The following is an 18,976-nucleotide window of genomic DNA, read 5'->3' as shown; positions in this document are numbered from 1 at the left end:
CATATATTCATGATTTTCCAGCATTCCTGTTAAGCATTTCCTTACTCCTAAGGTTGATGACAATTTGAAACTAACACAAAATCAGCTGGACAGAGAACCACAACTCCCAAACCTTAGCAAATCTTTGAGTAAGATACTCTTATACTAGCAAACAGTTCATCACTCTGGAAAGTATCAAGGTATTACATTTTACAACATGTGACTCAAGAGATATCAACTCAATTGCAAGAAATAACAGATCAAACTGGACATACATCATTAGTTACCAGTAGCTAAAAAGATGTAAAGTGCAGATTTCAGGCAACTTAGCAGCAACATTTTACTGGTCGTTCAGGTTTTCAAGATCAAGCTAACATAAAAACAGCAGCAGAAGTTTGAAATCTGCCATAGAATATTACCACAATTTCTTACGATTGAAGAGGGAGCGTGCACTTTCAGGAGACCATGCGCGGATAGAAAATATTTCGTCTTGGATAATCACACAGAAGAAAGTAAAGAACTACTCTCATAAGAATAAAAACAATTGAATTTACATAGAACAGAAACAAGGTAGTGAGTAATTCACTCGAAAACATTAAAAATTCAGCTCACATTGTGAACAATTGTCTTTGATCTGATTCTGAAAACATGCCTACTATGTTAAACTTATTCTGATGAACATAAATAGAGAAGATTATGAACAAATGGAATCATTTAAACATACATAGCATCACCGGAGCAACAAAACTTTCTCCTTTCTACACCCCTTCTGTTACCTGAAGAAATTCGATGATTTCATCAAAATTTTCCAAAGTCAGGTGAACCACTACACTGATCAATAAGTCACAAATGTATCATCTTTGGTCAGAAATAAAAAACAAGCTTCCAACTTCCCTTGATCTGCAGAAACAAACATCAAAATCAAAATTAGCTCCTAAACTTGCATTGAAATCATTCATTACATCAAAAAACTGAAACCTGCAACTAGCTTTCAAATTACAACGACAAATGTTTACCTTTGCAATCTACTGATCTTCAGGCACTTTGTATAAGTCAGGTGTAATTTCCGTCAACCACAACCCTGGAAATAACGTCTGCAAAATGGATCACCGAAACATCAATTCACATTATAACTACTGCTATGCGCAAATTACAATCTTTTATATCAATTTCATCTATTTAGTCCGATTATCATAAATCAAAAGCTTCAATTTATAGAGGAAAAAACTTGACTTACATCCAAATTCTTTTGAACCAATTTAGCTCGTTTCTTGGGTCTGCGATGTGGCCTATGTCCAACCATCGCCATGAAATCCTCTTCGATCTCTCTTCGCGAAAGGGGAACCGAAAACTTCACTCTCTGTCTCTTCTCGCCGCTGGTAGAAGCTCCGGCGGCGGCTCCACCGGCAAAATCACTTCGAAGTGTCGGAGATTTGTTTTCCGTCCTTAGCGGCGACGGAGCATTAGTTCTATAAGCATCAATCTTTAACCCTCCTTTCGATCCACCACTTCCGCCGGCACCGGCGCCGGCGACGAATCCGTTAGGCTCCTTACAAGCCGCACGCCGAGTCCTCAAGTTCCACGGCCTGGACAATTCACCAGCATATGATACAGCCGTCGTCGCAGTTTTCGTCGGCGCCGGAGACAGTTGTTGCTCCTCCAAACCTTCTCTAAAAATTGCGTCTTTTATCTTATCAGCTTCTGTTTGGAGATCAAACATGAGTTTCTCTCTCACAGCTCCGATTCCTTCACCGGCATCCTCTTTTTCCGGTGGCCTGAATTTCCGATCATTTGATCGGCGCCGTCCGATCAACTCAGACCCATATGACCTGCGATGAACGGCGGAGATATTTCCGTTGGATTCAACCTTAGCGCACCGTAAGAATTTCTGGTTCCCCCACTTGAGCCCACACGGTAAGGTGAAATTGTGTAGAGGCAGCTTCGATCTTTCTGGTCCCATCGCCATGAATAAAAGTCTCGAAAACTATTCAAATTGCATACAAACCCAAATTGCTCCCTCTAGCAACACAGACACAAAAATTTCTCAAACCAAGATACAAAGTTCCTTTTCTCTTTCCTATTTCTTTCACTTTGATTTCCCGGAAAAACACTTTCAGGAAAACATCAGAGACGAAGAAATGAAGAGGGTTTCAAATACTTGGTTAATCTTTCAAGCTTTTGTGTTGGCTTTAGTTTATGTGAAATGTGAAATCGTAGGGAAAGCAGTGTTATATATATAAGGCAGCCAAAGAGAGAAATTGAGAGAGAGAGAGAAGGGGCGGTTTTAACGTTCGGGGTACAGAGTAGGTGCTAAGATGCGCGGTGGATTGAGCGCTTTTTATTTGGAGTACATTCTTTTTTAGGCTTACTGCTAAATTTTGAAAATGTTGCGTTTCTTTTTGACAATTTGATGATTTAAACTTGGGTCTGATAATCCTCATTAGATTAAAATAGGTACTTGAAAATCGAAGAGTCACAATTTTAACTTTATGATTTTTGAGTTTTAGAATGTCAATCTTCAAATGCTTATAATTTGGTTCAAAATTTAATATATGTACTTATTTAATAAATTTTTTAACATAATATACTGTTTGAACAAGAGTTATCTGGTTTAATCGAACTCATATATGGACCTCTACCTCTGCTTAGGAATTTTTTTCACATGGTATACTATTTGAATAAGAGCTATCGGATGAAAACGAGCTTGGGAGATTCTGCTTAACTAAACAAAATTGACTTTGAAATATTAAAATAATACAAATTTCTTTGTTTATAGGACAAAATTTTGCAACCGATGCAATGCTTGATTTTTGATAGTTCATTTCGTATTATTATATTAGCATAAGTTATGATGTAATTTATATACTTATTATTTTATGTGGACTATGAATGAAGAAGATGAGGAGTCATGATTTAAAGTTTATAGGTTCTAAATTTACAATCGAACTCATAGCTCGTTAGTTATTGGGTTCGCAATTAAATATCTATATATATTTAATAGATTTTTTAATACAAATACATATCTAAGCAAAAAGCTACTGAGTTTGTCCGAAATCATATGCAATACTCCCCCTCCGCCCCTGAAATAAAGAATGTAAAAATTGTACATTAACAACATCTAGATAAAAATATATAAAGACAAAAATACTCTTAAAGTATGTAAATCTTCTTAACAAACCCTATATTAACTTTTCATATACAATATGCACATTACATAATAGTACTAACATTATTATTTAACTCGTACCAATTCATTATTATTATATTATTATAATACTTGCACAAATAGTCTAGGAATCAAACAATCTCAAGGTCTATTACACGAAGGAGGGTGTTATAAATAGAATTGTATTTAAGGTGAATGTTTATATTTTAGAGAGATTGTAGGGTTTGTTACTTTGTGGCTAAGTCACTTTTTTCCTATAAGTAGAGGGTTTTATTCCATTGTAAATCATCACAAATCAATAAGAATTCCCTCTCCCTACTTTTCTCTGCAATACTCTTCTTCTTCTTTTATTATTTTATAACACGTTAAGCACGAGACTCTAACCAATTGAGTAGAGGTATCTTCTTTGGTCACCAGGCTTTGGGATACGTACATGATGCCCAATTTATACATAATATTGAGCATAATGATTGTCAATTATTCCATGAACTTTTCCCAGGAATAAATTCTGGATTTAAGGTTAGTATTTTACCTTATTTTTCTCTTTTAAAATTATTGAAATTCTATAATTTGATTTTAAATACAAGCAAAGACAATAAATTTTGATTATAACTCTAATAGAGTTTGTAAGAAATTATAACCACCAAAAGTGATAAAATTTCTATGTCTTGCCATGATCAAATTCATGTATGATTGTGAGCACAAGAAGTGGAAACCCGTCCCATTGAATTTGCTTCATTCTCGTTCCCTTAAGAGAATGTGGTAGCAATATGTAATAAGTCTGAAATAAGACAACATTATTACCGTAAAGGTATCAATGGATGTAGACGTGGCAATAGGCGAAATTATAATCGTCATCATTGTGGTAATGAGAACAATAAGGATTCTCAAAATAATCTTTCACTCTGTGAAAGTAATATTTGTCATTGATTTGATATAAGATTTTGTAAAGCACATATAGATGATTATGGTACATTCATGATGTGAATGTGACACCATCTGATTTATGAATACATATTTATTCTTTTTAAGAATATGAACGTGCTAGTGGTAATGAATATACCACACTCACCTCTAGAAGGAGGTTTGAGATGAAATAAGAAAATAAATTCATTTTTATGGCATGAATGATCATTGATCACGTACATATTATGATTAAGCACAAAAATATTATGACAATGTGATTATTACAGGGCAAAAGTAACGGAGGCAACATATCTTGCCTATAATAATTTTGACCATGACCATAATGGTATAACTTTCTCCTTGAATGAGATATTCACCATATGGATGTTGATAAATATGTGGTAGTACAAAGTTAATCGAGAGCTCTAGAAGAGCTAATTATATTATTTTGGAAAAATAAAATTGATTATCAATAAGGTATTATGTCGTAGTAAGCCTCAAAGAAATTTATTGAGTTTCTAAAGTAGTCGCGAAAGCGGTTGGTTATATTGAGACTATAAATAATGAGAAGATTTAATATTTTCATATTACTACAACTGTAGCGAGGTAATATGTATATGAAACTACTCGCTTTATTTCCTAACTTGTACTATACAAATAAACATATGGTGAAATTACATGACACAGTAAACTGAATGTTTATTGTTATAAAAATTCATGTTATAGTAAACTGGAGTTTAATTAACAATTGCACATGTCATGATGTAAACCTGAAGTTTATTGATACAGACAGATTTATCAAGCATGGCCTATTGAGCAATCTTAATTTAAGCATGATGTGTAAAAATAAAAGAGAATTCATATGGGTAAATATTAAAGAACTAGAAAGTTCTTTACGAATTCTCTTATGTTGTTTGTTCTCATTAATTAATAGACCAACTAAAATTGGGATTGAATCTCATGAATGCTGGAAATATCAAAGGTGAGTACGGACTCATTCACCTGCCATATATACCACATAAGATGCATCTATGAGATGGTTACATATGCGATTATTATTAACCCGCAACATAGTATTTGCCAGATACCTTGCTCAATAATTTAATTTAGAGCATATTCTAGATTTTTTATTAAAGAAAGTTTATCTTGATAAGTTGGTTTACATCACAGTTAGTTTAGCAAAATAATTATTGAGTGCCTCCACTTAATAGTTAAACTATTGCTTATGAGAACAAAGTTATGTATATCAGTTTGATATACGTTATATACAAAAATATATTACATTCTCCCCTCACAAGTGGTTCGGGGTGAGGAACAAAATAATTTCATCTTATTATTAGTGATGTGCGGTGTATATTTTAATTAACACCATAACATACAAAGGTGGGTTTTCAAAGTTCAGAAAGTAAGTTAGTTTTTCTAACATGAGGGGGAGACATGATAAACAATTAAGAAAAAGTTACGTGGAATGAATTATCATGTGTATATCTAGATTCTCGAATAAAATAATATGAACTTGAAGTTCATAAAAAGATAATTCATTTGCAATATATTGCAAAGCATGCCAGACGCATTTGCTGACCCAAAGAAAGTAATTATATTTTCATTGTAAATGCTCATATTAAGTCCTAGAAGGGCAAAGTCTATGGTACGCTTACAGCGTATAGACAAATCGGTTTCAAATAAACTTCTTGATAAAGAAGATGAGAAAATGATCAAAATGATCATAATAAATGAGGCAATTGATCTAGAAGATCACATGACATAATACTTCATAAAATCTCAGAAGAGATTCAGGTACCTGAATATATGAATGAAGAAATATCTATGTTATGTCTATATGAAAATAAGGAGGTTGGAACCGATATAAAATATTTGTCGATGACATCTATCATAGCGCTAAGTATAGATGAGGATCTTAAGTTGGTCGAATACAAAAACAAAAATATTAGCCAAATGGAAGAGACACAATTTGAATAGAATTGGTTTCATATGAAAGACATGTAGTTTTGGTTATGTAGTTCAAACACTTAAAAGAATAAAGTCAATGGTGTGTGCAATCACCTTTATCTACCTTATATGTCTAGCATGGCATAAAAAACTTGATATGCATCTAAAGTACATTCATATGGCTTATATGATTTAACTTATATGACAATCCCTAAAGGATTTAAATCTCTTAAAGCATATATAATTCTTGATCTTGAAGTACCACATCCTTAGTGCAATTATGCACAAATGTATCTTGCTATAACTATAAGCATGATAATTTGATCAGCGAAAATTTTTACCTCTATGGAGATATTGAAAATGCCATTCCACGACAGTTTATGAAGACATTACATCTCTATCAAGAATGATGATTTCAAGGTGCAACATATTCATTCAAGTTAATATGGATGATTTGTTTATCAAATATCCACCAACGATCTTTTGAAGACGGTGCACAAGATTAGAATGCGAAGGCTCAAAGATGTGAATTGATTGTCTCATCAGGGGGAGTTAATACGCGTTGTACTCTTTTTCTCTTACAAGGTTTTGTCTCACTGGATATTTTTTGTAAGGTTTTTAACGAGGCAACCAAAAGGCGTATTGTTAGATATGTGTACTCTTTTTCCTTCTCTAAAATTTTTTTCACTGGGTTTTATATTAGTTAAGGTTTTAATGAGGTACATTATCTGTTGAATAGACCTTCAAGGGGGAGTATTATAAATAGAATTGTATTGAAGGTGAATGTCTATATTTTAGAGAGATTGTAGGGTTTGTTACTTTGTAGCTAAGTCACTTTTCCCCTATAAATAGAGGGTTCTATTCTATTGTAAATCATCTCAAATCAATAAGAATTCTCTCTCCCTACTTTTCTCTGCAATACTCTTCTTCTTCTTTTATTGTTTTATAACAAGAGATGTTTTTTGAGTTTGATTTTTATCATTTTACGCATCAAATTAGTTAAAAGTCCAACACTATAATTTGTAGCGTTTGAGAATGCATGAAACTTTTAAAGTTTTTATTATTTACATTATCCAGATTCAAATTAAATGTTAATTTCTATGTCCAATAAACTAGGATTATAAATAAGGAGAAAGGACCAAAAATGCCCGGCAAAATATATCGATGGCCCTTAAAATTATTCATACTTTTCACTTAGACACTCTATCTTAAGTCCATTTCATTTAAACGTTCCGATCACATCTCAAATGTATCATTTAGACATAACTTGGTGATGTGGCATCGTGTATTAAACTATTTTTCGGAGCGTGAGAGATAAAATGTTTTTTATTTTTTCTTTCTTTCTTTCGCACACCATCGTTCAGGTCCACCGCCTTCTTTTCTCTCCCTCCACCAATCCACCACCATCCACAACTCTTCGCACAATCACTGGCGATGTAAGCACTCTCTCAGTCTGTCACGACCCAAAATTCCACCATAGGCTTCGTGATGGCACCTAGTCTCTAATACTAGGTAAGCCGATTTCCATTATATATTTGAAGCTATTTTTTTTAAGTAATCAAAACTAACAGCGGAAATAATTACAATACACAACCTCCCAATACTGGTAGTACTGAGTCACGAACTCTAACTGAATACATGGAATGATCACGAGGACCGAATATGCAATACTGTTTGATTACAAATTAACAGTACAATAAAATAAAAAGACCCCAAGGGACTACGACGACCAAGCAGTTCTACCTTAAATCCTTACGATCCCGATGTAACTCTGCTCAATTCCGATATCTCCAATACTTGGCTCTGCACAAAAATATGCAGAAGCGTAGTATGAGTACACCACGGTCGGTACCCAGTAAGTATGTAGACTAACCTCAATGGAGTAGAGACGAGGTACAGTCAAGACACTCACTAGTCTAATACCATGTGAAATATAGCAGTATACAATAATACTAGAAAATAACTAGCAATGATAACAACAACTCAACCAGTGATATAACAACAAGGCAACAAGAACATCATAATTATTGCTCACGCGAATAAGGAACACAAGCACAATCAATAAGTCAAGTCCTTCAAATATAAATCCTTCACATATTATTCTTTAAGATAAATATCTTTCGAATATACTTCTTTTGTATAATTATCTTTCGAATATACTTCTTTCAAATAAATATATTTTCAAGTAAAAGTCACCATGTGACACCTCATTTCAAATCATAAAAATTACGGGTCTCAGCCCACTTTCATATTTTCCACGACACCTCGTGCCCATATTTCTATCACCATTACACGGACAACTCACGTGTCAATAATAAAATCATCATATTTTTTTCCGGCACCTCATGCCCATATTATTTTTATAACTATACGGACAACTCACATATCAAAATATCAATATATATAAGATCGACAAGATCAATTTATTTTCAATAAAGTAAGGTTAAAATATTTAAATCAAGTAAGAAATCAACAAAAGGATAAGTTTATTTTAGAAATCGTTTGAGAGAGGAAAAATGACATTTCCTTTAAAATAAAGCATCAAATAAACTACTGATTTGGATATAAAATTTATTAAATTAAACATATTGAAAATTTTCTTTTATTTAAAACAACTTAATCATCAAAGACAAGTACAACCCAAAAATACAATTCCTCAAAGTCTCATACGAAAAGGCCAAGGTCAACACAATACATCAAGAAATACAAAACACTTAATATTAAGTCAGATAATACATCACGGAAAATACAAGAATTTACAAATTATGAAAAAGCAAAATAACCAAGGGCAAGCGCAAACATAGTCCCAAAGTAAGTGCTCAACATGGGATCTCCCGAGGTACCGCCTCGTAGTCCCAAAATAAATATGCAACAACAATAATGCCCCCGGGCCATCACAAATCAATCCCCAACATAGCCCCCTTGTCTCGCCATGTGTGCAATAGTAAAGTAAATGCCCGCCTTGTCTCGCCACATGCGCAAACCTACATACATATATACATACATACATATATATATATATATATATATATATATATATATATATATATATAGCCCGTCTTGTCACGCCACATGTGCATAAATTTATAGTAATAATAGCACGGCAGAAATCCCGTGCAAACACCCGAACATAACTCCCACAATATAATGTGCCAATATCAATAAAGTAAGGTTAAAATATTTAAATCAAGTAAGAAATCAACAAAAGGATAAGTTTATTTTAGAAATCGTTTGAGAGAGGAAAAATGACATTTCCTTTAAAATAAAGCATCAAATAAACTACTGATTTGGATATAAAATTTATTAAATTAAACATACTGGAAATTTTCTTTTATTTAAAACAACTTAATCATCAAAGACAAGTACAACCCAAAAATACAATTCCTCAAAGTCTCATACGAAAAAGCCAAGGTCAACACAATACATCAAGAAATACAAAACACTTAATATTAAGTCAGATAATACATCACGAAAAATACAAGAATTTACAAATTATGGAAAAGCAAAATAACCAAGGGCAAGTGCAAACATAGTCCCAAAGTAAGTGCTCAACATGGGATCTCCCGAGGTACCGCCTCGTAGTCCCAAAATAAATATGCAACAATAATAATGCCCCCGGGCCATCACAAATCAATCCCCAACATAGCCCCCTTGTCTCGCCACGTGTGCAATAGTAAAGTAAATGCCCGTCTTGTCTCGCCACATGCGCAAACCCACATACATATATACATATATATATACATATATATACACACACACATATATATATAGCCCGTCTTGTCACGCCGCATGTGCATAAATTAATAGTAATAATAGCATGGCAGAAACCTCGTGCAAACACCCGAACATAACTCCCACAATATAATGTGCCAATATCACATCTCATAAACTGCACCTCAAGTGTTCAAATATTACAACATAACATAGATTGCACATCAAATGCTCAATTATTACAACTTATCACAGATTGCACATCAAGTGCTCAAATATTACAACTTATCACAAATTGCACATCAAGTGCTCAAATAATACAAATTATCACACATTGCACATCAAGTGCTCAAATATTACAACTTATCACAAAAATCAACAATACCTTATTTTCCACAATAAGGAGCCCATGGCTCGACTATAATGTGTACAAAAAAATCTTAATAAAATATCCAGAAGTGAACAACTCAACAAAATAATATTTCACATAAAAATCAAGGTGACAATCACCCCAAATCATCATGTAAAAATAATTTCAACAAATAAGGATCAAGGCATGACAAATAGAGGATTTAATGAGTGCCAATAATTTTCAACTTAATACATAAGGGCATCTAAGGATTTTTAATTAATGAAATTTGCACATATAAACCAAGTACGTACTCGTCACCTCGCACACATGGTTTTCAATTACACAAATTGCACATAAGACTCAATGCCTAAGGGGTAATTCCCCCACTCGAGGTAAAACAAGACACTTACCTCTTTGAAGTTATGTCGATATTCCAAAATCGCCTTCTTGCTTGAATTGACCTCCGGACCACTCAAATCTATCCAAATTAATTGTATAACTTCATTAAAATTCATCGGAAATAATTCCGGGTAATAATACGTCGACTTAAAATTTTATTCCAAAAAAGTCAATAAAAGTCAACGCGGGACCCGCCTCTCGGAACCCTACATAATTTTCATAAAATCCGAACACCCATTCCGATACGAGCTCAACCATACCAATTTTATCAAATTTCAATAACAAATCGACCTACGAATCTTAAATTTTTATTTTTGGAAGATTTTATAAAAATCTTGGTTTTCCTCCATTAAATCCGAATTAAATGATGGATTCAAAGACACAATCATTAAAATTAATCAAAACTGGATAAGAATCACTTACCCCAAATACCCACGCAAGAATATCTCTGAAAATCACCTTCTACCGAGCTCCCAATTAGATTTTGAGTTATGAACTCAAACCCTAGTTTTGGGACAATTAATTCTGCTCAGAAGTGCCTTCATCGCGTTCGCGACCATAGCTTCGCGTTTGCGAAGCACAAAAAATATGTTGCCCAGATTCCTTCTTCGCGTTCGCAAGACACGAGTCGCGTTCGCGAAGGCTTAACTCCAGGCAGGCCCCAACTCCCTTTCCTCTTCGTGTTCGCGTCTGACCACTCGCGTTCGCGTCTTCTTCATCGCGTTCGTGATGGGAAAATCCCAGCCGTCCAAAATCCTTCTTCGCGAACGCGTGAGACCCTTCACGTTCGCGAAGAACAATACCAGATATCAGTTCCAGCAATTGCAAAACAAGGAAAAATGATCTGAAACCATCCGAGAACCTCAACCAAACATACCATCAAGTCCCAAAATATCATACGAACTTAGTCAAACCTTCAAATCACCTCAAACAACTCGAAAACCACGAGTCATACCCCAATTTAAGCTTAATAAACTTTAAAATTTCAAATTCTATATCTTGTGCCGAAACACATCAAATCAATTCGGAATGACTTCAAATTTTGCACACAAGTCACATTCGACTTTACGGACCTACTTCCACTTTCGGAATTGGATTCCGACCCCGATATCAAAAAGTCAACCCCCGGTCAAACTTTCCAAAATTTTGAGTTTTGCCATTTCCAGCTTAAATCCACTACGGACCTCCAAATAATTTTTCGGATACGTTCCTAAGTCCAAAATCATCATACGGAGCTAACAGAACTGACGAAACTCCATTTCGGAGTCGTCTTCACATGGTTCCGACTACGGTTAAAATCCTAAGACTTAAGCTTCCTTTTTAGGGACCAAGTGTCCCAAATCACTTTGAATCATCCGGTAATTGAATTCAACCACGCACGCAAGTTAACACACATAATAAGAAGCTACTCAGGGCCTTATGCCTCCAGACGAGGCTTAAATTCTTAAAACGAAAAGTCGGGTCATTACATTCTCCACCTCTTAAACAAATATTCGTCCTCGAACGTGCTAATAATTATTCTGAGGTTACCGAATTAATGATTTTTACTTTTACACATATACTCACGGTTGGTCCCACGCTACTGCATTGGAGGTAAGTCCGACAACACCATCTCGTTTGAGATTATTTCTTTTATCCATATTTTTGAACCTTAAGACCAATTTCTTACACTCCAAACAGTTTCAGAAAGTCCGATTTTTCATCAACGCACGGTATTAGTCTCAACTGGTTGTAGCAACTCGTGCCTACACACATCAACTTTCTTGATAGTATTGAAGTACTTCAAGATTTTTCTGGGGTGTTTCATTCTCCCCGGCTTAGGATCATTCACCCTCAAACATATAACATAATTTATCTCTTCTTTTACAATTCTCAATCCTTCAAATTTTAGTAACTCTCAAAATTTTCAGAAATTTCGGCAGAGTCTCCCCTGTAATTGGGCATATCCACCTGCCAGAGTAATACCAAAACAACTCCTAATAACACATCCACAACCCAATAAAATACCTCAAGGTATATATGAATAACACCAATCTCAGCATTACAAGCACTGCATTATCATTATGATATCAGGACATGAAGCACATCATATGCATGCTCATCACCACATCTCAGGTCTTAAAAGCTGTTCATCATTAATCCCAGCATCATCAATTAATCTCATATTAACCACCACCTCATTTCGAATTTTCACAACACTGACAACAGAATGTGAGGCATGAAGACCTTATGATTACTTACTCGGATTAATGAGTCACATTTAACGCCACTTAGACGCTCACCTCATAGGCTAAAACTCAATATTTACAGCACGAAAATGACTGAATATGAACAGAAAATATACAAGCATTATCAAATAAGCCTAACACGCATGACTCTCTATTAATATTATTACACAAATTAAATTTCACAAGGGAGAATTTTAAACTCATAAACATTTCACCACAAGGATCTCGTCCTTATATAACTTCCATCGCGGCTTGCAGCCCGGTTTAAATATTTCACACCATATAAAAATACGAGGATCTCGTCCTCAACTCCGAATCACAAGTATTTTGCACATTGTGCTAACTGAAATTTTGATTTTTTTCCTTTCTTTCTTCTTTTCAATATATCTCATAAATAGTTTTCACAACATATAATGAACCCTCATACCGGTAGGGCGTATAATTCATAAAAATTAGAATCGACTATTCCGAAACACATTAAACTCACTGTAATAAATAATAAAAATTACTTTTGGACTTATGGCCCTCAATGGTGTACAAAAATAATTGACAGACACAGGCTCACACCTTCAAATCTCCCAATAGGGATAAACATATAAGTGGGTCACAAATTTATGAAGCTCACCCATAAGTGGAGCATAATAGGAGGACTCACCTCAATATTCAGAACCGAATCAAATTAAGAAAAATATCCTTTTATAATAAAAATCAGGATCGTACATGTAACGACACCATCTAGTGTATTGGCCTCAACTAAATCATAGTAATTAAATCAACGGGTCGGGCCTCAACCTCTTAGGCGCCCACTACTCACCTGTCTTCCACCTCTAGCTGACTATGCACGTAGAGTATCAATTGGAATAAAGCTTGTAGCTGGAGTGTTCTGATGAAATCCACCCCTCCCAAGTCTGGGACAATCTCTCATGATATGTATAGTATTACCACACTCATAATAACCCCTCTAAGGTCGTGGCTGCTCATACTGAGTCTGTGCCGGATAACTGGAATAACCACTATAAGAATCCTGTGTCGGTGGTGCACTGTAAACTGGAGCACTCCGAGTAATCTGATGTGCGGACTAAGATGACCGACTGCTTGAGCCTCTGCTATAATGGGTTCTAGCTGAAGAGTAAAATCCATTGAACCCTCCAGATCTTCGAGACCTTTTGGCCTCCTTAGATTCCCTTTCCTCGCCTAAAACACCCTCAATCTTCCTTGCAATCTCCACTACTTGTTGAAATGGAGTATCAATTTGCAATTCTCGAGCCATGCATATTTTAATATCATATTCGAGCCCCTTAATGAATCTGCGGACTCGCTCTCTGATTGTAAGAACCAAGATAGGTGCATGACGGGCTAACTCACTAAACCTGATAGCATATTCTGACACTGTCATAGTGCCCTGACGCAACCGTTCACACTCTGTGCTCCACGCATCTCGGAGAGTCTGGGAAACAAACTCTTTTAAGAACATTTCCGAAAATTGAGCCCAAGTTAGTGGTATTGCATCTGCTGGTCTACCTTCTCCATAAATTTTCCACCACTGATACACTGCGCCTGACAGTTGAAATATAGTAAAGGCAACTCCGCTCACTTTCACAATACCTATGGTGCGGAGAATACGATGACAATTCTCTAGAAATTCTTGGGCATCCTCTGTAGCCGTGCTACTGAAAGTTGGTGGATCATATTTCTTAAACTTTTCAAGTCTTTTTTGTTCTTCTTCTGATACCTCGGGCCTGACCTCAGGCCAAACCGGAATAACAGGTTGTACCGGTACTACACCCGGAACCTGACCAACGTGAACCTGCTGCTCTAGAGTTGTGATAGGAGTCTGAGCTACTCTCCCAATCTGCGGAATGTTTGGGGCAACAGAGATCAATCCCGCATGAGTTAATGTACCAAGCATACTCAGGAACTGTGCCAAAGTCTCCTGAAGTCCGTGTGTAACAACAGGTGCTTCTGGTACCTGTCTCCCAACTGGAGCTACTGGTGGCTCCTCAACTGTTGTTCTGACAGGTGCTCTAGTCGTAGCACGTGCCCTTCCTCGGCCTCTACCTAGGCCCTGGCCTCTTGCAGCCCTAGCAGTATGTGCAGATGCCTACTCAGCTAACCCAGTAGTACGTATCCTCACCATCTGTGAAAGAATGGAGGTACAAAGGTTCAATTTCTAAATTCAACAAATTCTGCATGACAGGAATGAAAGAAATAAAAATTTCCTAACAGTTCTGTAGCCTCTTGAAGATAAGTACAGACGTCTCCGTACCGATCCGCAAGACTCTACTAGACTTGTTTGTGACTCGTAGAACCTATGAACCTAAAGCTCTGATACCAACTTGTCACGACCCAAAATCCCACCACAAACGTCGTGATGACACCTAGTCTCTAAGACTAGGTAAGCTGATTTCCATTATATTTTTTAAGCTATTTTTTTTAAGTAATCAAAACTAACAACGGAAATAATTACAATACACAACCTCCCAAGACTGGTAGTACTGAGTCATGAACTCTAACTGAATACATGAAATGATTACGAGGACCGAATATGTAATACTGTTTGATTACAAATTAACAGTACAATAAAATAAAAAGACTCCAAGGGACTGCGACGACCAAGCAGTTCTACCTTGAATCCTTACGATCCCGATGTAACTCTACTCAAGTCCGATATCTCCAATACCTGGCTCGGCACAAAAATATATAAAAGTGTAGTATGAGTACACTATGGTCGGTACTCAATAAGTATCAAGACTAACCTCAATGGAGTAGAGACGAGGTACAGTCAAGACACTCACTAGTCTAATACCCTGTGCAATGTAGCGGTATACAATAGTACTGAAAAATAACTAGCAATGATAACAACAACTCAACCAGTGATATAATAACAAGACAACAAGAACATCATAATTATTGCTCACGCGAATAAGGAACACAAGTACAATCAATAAGTCAAGTCCTTCAAATATAAATCCTTCATATATTATTTTTTAAGATAAATATCTTTCGAATATACTTCTTTTGAATAATTATCTTTCGAATATACTTCTTTCAAATAAATATATTTTCAAGTAAAAGTCACCATGTGACACCTCATTTCAAATCATAAAAATTACGGGTCTCAGCCCACTTTCATATTTTCCACGACACCTCGTGCCCATATTTCTATCACAATCACACGGATAACTCACGTGTCAATAATAAAATCATCATATTTTTTCTTGGCACCTTATGCCCATATTATTTTCATAACGGTATGGACAACTCACGTACCAAAATATCAATGTATATAAGATCGGCAAGATCAATTTATTTTTAATAAAGTAAGGTTAAAATATTTAAATCAAGTAAGAAATCAACAAAATGATAAGTTTATTTTAGAAATCGTTTGAGAGAGGAAAAATGACATTTCCTTTAAAATAAAGCATCAGATAAACTACTGATTTGGATATAAAATTTATTAAATTAAACATACTGAAAAATTTCTTTTATTTAAAGCAACTCAATCATCAAAGACAAGTACAACCCAAAAATACAAATCCTCAAAGTCTCGTCCGAAAAAGTCAAGGTCAACACATTACATCAAGAAATACAAAACACTTAATATTAAGTCAAATAATACATCACGAAAAATACATGAATTTATAAATTACGGAAAAACAAATAACCAAGGGCAAGTGCAAATATAGTCCCGAAGTAAGTGCTCAATAGGGGATCTCCCGAGGTACTGCCTCGTAGTCCCAAAATAAATATGCAACAACAATAATGCCCCCATGCCATCACAAATCAATCCCCGACATAGCCCCCTTGTCTCGCCACGTATGCAATAGTAAAGTAAATGCGTGCCGTGTCTCGCCACACGTGCATTTTTCACCTTGTCTCGCCACATGCGCAAACCCATATATATATATATATATATATATATATATATATATATATATATATATATAGAGCCCGCCTTGTCACGCCGCATGTGTATAAATCAATAGTAATAATAGCACGACAAAAACCTTATGCAAACACCCGAACATAACTCCCACAATATAATGTGTCAATATCACATCTCATAAACTGCACCTCAAGTATTCAAATATTACAACATAACATAGATTACACATCAAATGCTCAAATATTACAACTTATCACAGATTGTACATCAAGTGTTCAAATATTATAACTTATCACAAAAATCAATAATACCTTATTTTCCACAATAAGGAGCCCATGGCACGACCATAATATGCACAAAAAAATCTTAACAAAATATCCGGAAGTGAACAACTCAACAAAATAATATTTCACATAAAAATCAAGGTGGCAATCACACCAAATCATCATGTAAAATCAATTTCAACAAACAAGGATCTAGACATGACAAATAGAGGATTTAATTAGTGCCAATCATTTTCAATTTAATACATAAGGGCGTCGAAGAATTTTTAATCAATGAAATTTACATATATAAACCAAGTGCGTACTCATCACCTCGCGTACATGGTTTTCAATTACACAAATTTCACATAAGACTCAATGCTGAAGGGGTAATTCCCCCGCTCGAGGTTAAACAAGACACTTACCTCTTTGAAGTTATGTCGATATTCCAAAATCGCCTTCTTGCTTGAATTGACCTCCGGACCGCTCAAATCTATCCAAATTAATTGTATAACTTCATTAAAATTCATCGGAACTAATTTCGGGTAATAATACGTCGACTTAAATTTTTATTCCAAAAAAATCAACAAAAGTCAATGCGGGACCCGCCTCTCGGAACCCGACATAATTTTCATAAAATTCGAACACCCATTCTGATATGAGCTTAACTATACCAATTTTATCGAATTCCAATAACAAATCGACCTCCGAATCTTAAATTTTCGTTTTTGGAAGATTTTATAAAAATCTTGATTTTTCTCCATTAAATCCGAATTAAATAATGGATTCAAAGACATAATCATGAAAATTAATCAAAACTGGATAAGAATCACTTACCCCAAACACCCACACAAGAATTTCTCTGAAAATCGCCTTCTACCGAGCTCCCAATTAGATTTTGAGTTATGAACTCAAACCCCCATTTTGGGACTTTTAATTCTGCCCATAAGTGCCTTCATCGCATTCGCGAAGCACAAAAAATATGCTGCCCAGATTCCTTCTTCGCGTTCGTGATATCCTCATCGCGTTCGTGATGCCTTCCGAACTCTGCCTTTCGCGTTCGCAAGACACGAGTCGCGTTCGCGAAGGCTTAACGCCAGGCAGGCCTCCAACTCCCTTTCCTCTTCGCGTCTGACCACTCGCATTCGCGTAGGCTTTCCTCATTTCCTTCTTCGCGTTCGCGTCTTCTTCATCGCGTTCGCGATGGGCAAATCCCAGCCGTCCAAAATCCTTCTTCGCGAACGCGTGAGACCCTTCACGTTCGCGAAGAACAATACTAGATATTAGTTCCAGCAGTTGCAAAACAAGAAAAAATGATCGGAAATCATCCCGGAACTCACCCGAGCCCCCCGGGACCTCAACCAAACATACCATCAAGTCCCAAAAAATCATACGAACTTAGTCGAACCTTCAAATCACCTCAAACAACTCGAAAACCACGAGTCATACCCCCAATTTAAGCCTAATGAACTTTGAAATTTCAAATTCTATATCTTGTGCCGAAACACATCAAATCAATTCGGAATGACTTCAAATTTTGCACACAAGTCATATTCGACATTACGGACCTACTCCCACTTCCGGAATCGGATTCTGACCCCGATATCAAAAAGTCAACCCCGGTCAAACTTTTCAAAATTTTGAGTTTCGCCATTTCCAGCTTAATTCCACTACGGACCTCTAAATAATTTTTCCGGACACGCTTTCAAGTCCAAAATCATCATACGGAGATAACGGAACCGACGAAACTCCATTGCGACGTCGTTTTCATACGGTTCCGACTACGGTCAAAATCCTAAGATTTAAACTTCTTTTTTAGGGACCAAATGTCCCAAATCACTTTGAATCATCCGGTAACTGAATTCAACCACACACGCAAGTCAATACATATAATAAGAAGCTGCTCAAGGCCTTATGCCGCCAGACGGGAGTTAAATTCTTAAAACGACAAGTCGGATCGTTACACTGTCTCTCTATCTCTGTGTGTTTCCCCTTTGCTTTCTCCTTCTTACTCTCACTGCTGTTTCCTACGGGAATTTGATTGGGACTTAGTTGTGTGAAAGAAATCGATTCAGCAATTTTCAAAAGACCGTTCTCTTCTAATTTTTCTTCTGCCTCTTCTCGCTCAAATCCCCA

At 35.7% G+C, this 18,976-nt stretch overlaps 1 protein-coding gene across 1 annotated transcript; it reads right to left on the bottom strand.

Annotated features, from left to right (window-relative positions):
* Positions 1-508: 508 nt before the first annotated feature.
* Positions 509-2,292, bottom strand: LOC104085254 (uncharacterized). The gene is made up of 3 exons (XM_009589249.4): positions 1,217-2,292; positions 996-1,073; positions 509-879 (listed from the first exon to the last, which is right to left on the bottom strand). The coding sequence occupies exons 1-2, from the start codon at positions 1,943-1,945 to the stop codon at positions 1,005-1,007; spliced, it is 798 nt and encodes a 265-aa protein (XP_009587544.1). The 5' UTR covers positions 1,946-2,292; the 3' UTR covers positions 509-879; positions 996-1,004.
* Positions 2,293-18,976: the final 16,684 nt, after the last annotated feature.

Source organism: Nicotiana tomentosiformis, chromosome 4 (assembly GCF_000390325.3).
Source record: "Nicotiana tomentosiformis chromosome 4, ASM39032v3, whole genome shotgun sequence".
Classification (NCBI taxonomy): domain Eukaryota; kingdom Viridiplantae; phylum Streptophyta; class Magnoliopsida; order Solanales; family Solanaceae; genus Nicotiana; species Nicotiana tomentosiformis.
Note: the sequence above shows the minus strand (reverse complement) of the source record. Positions and strands in the feature narration are given on the sequence as shown.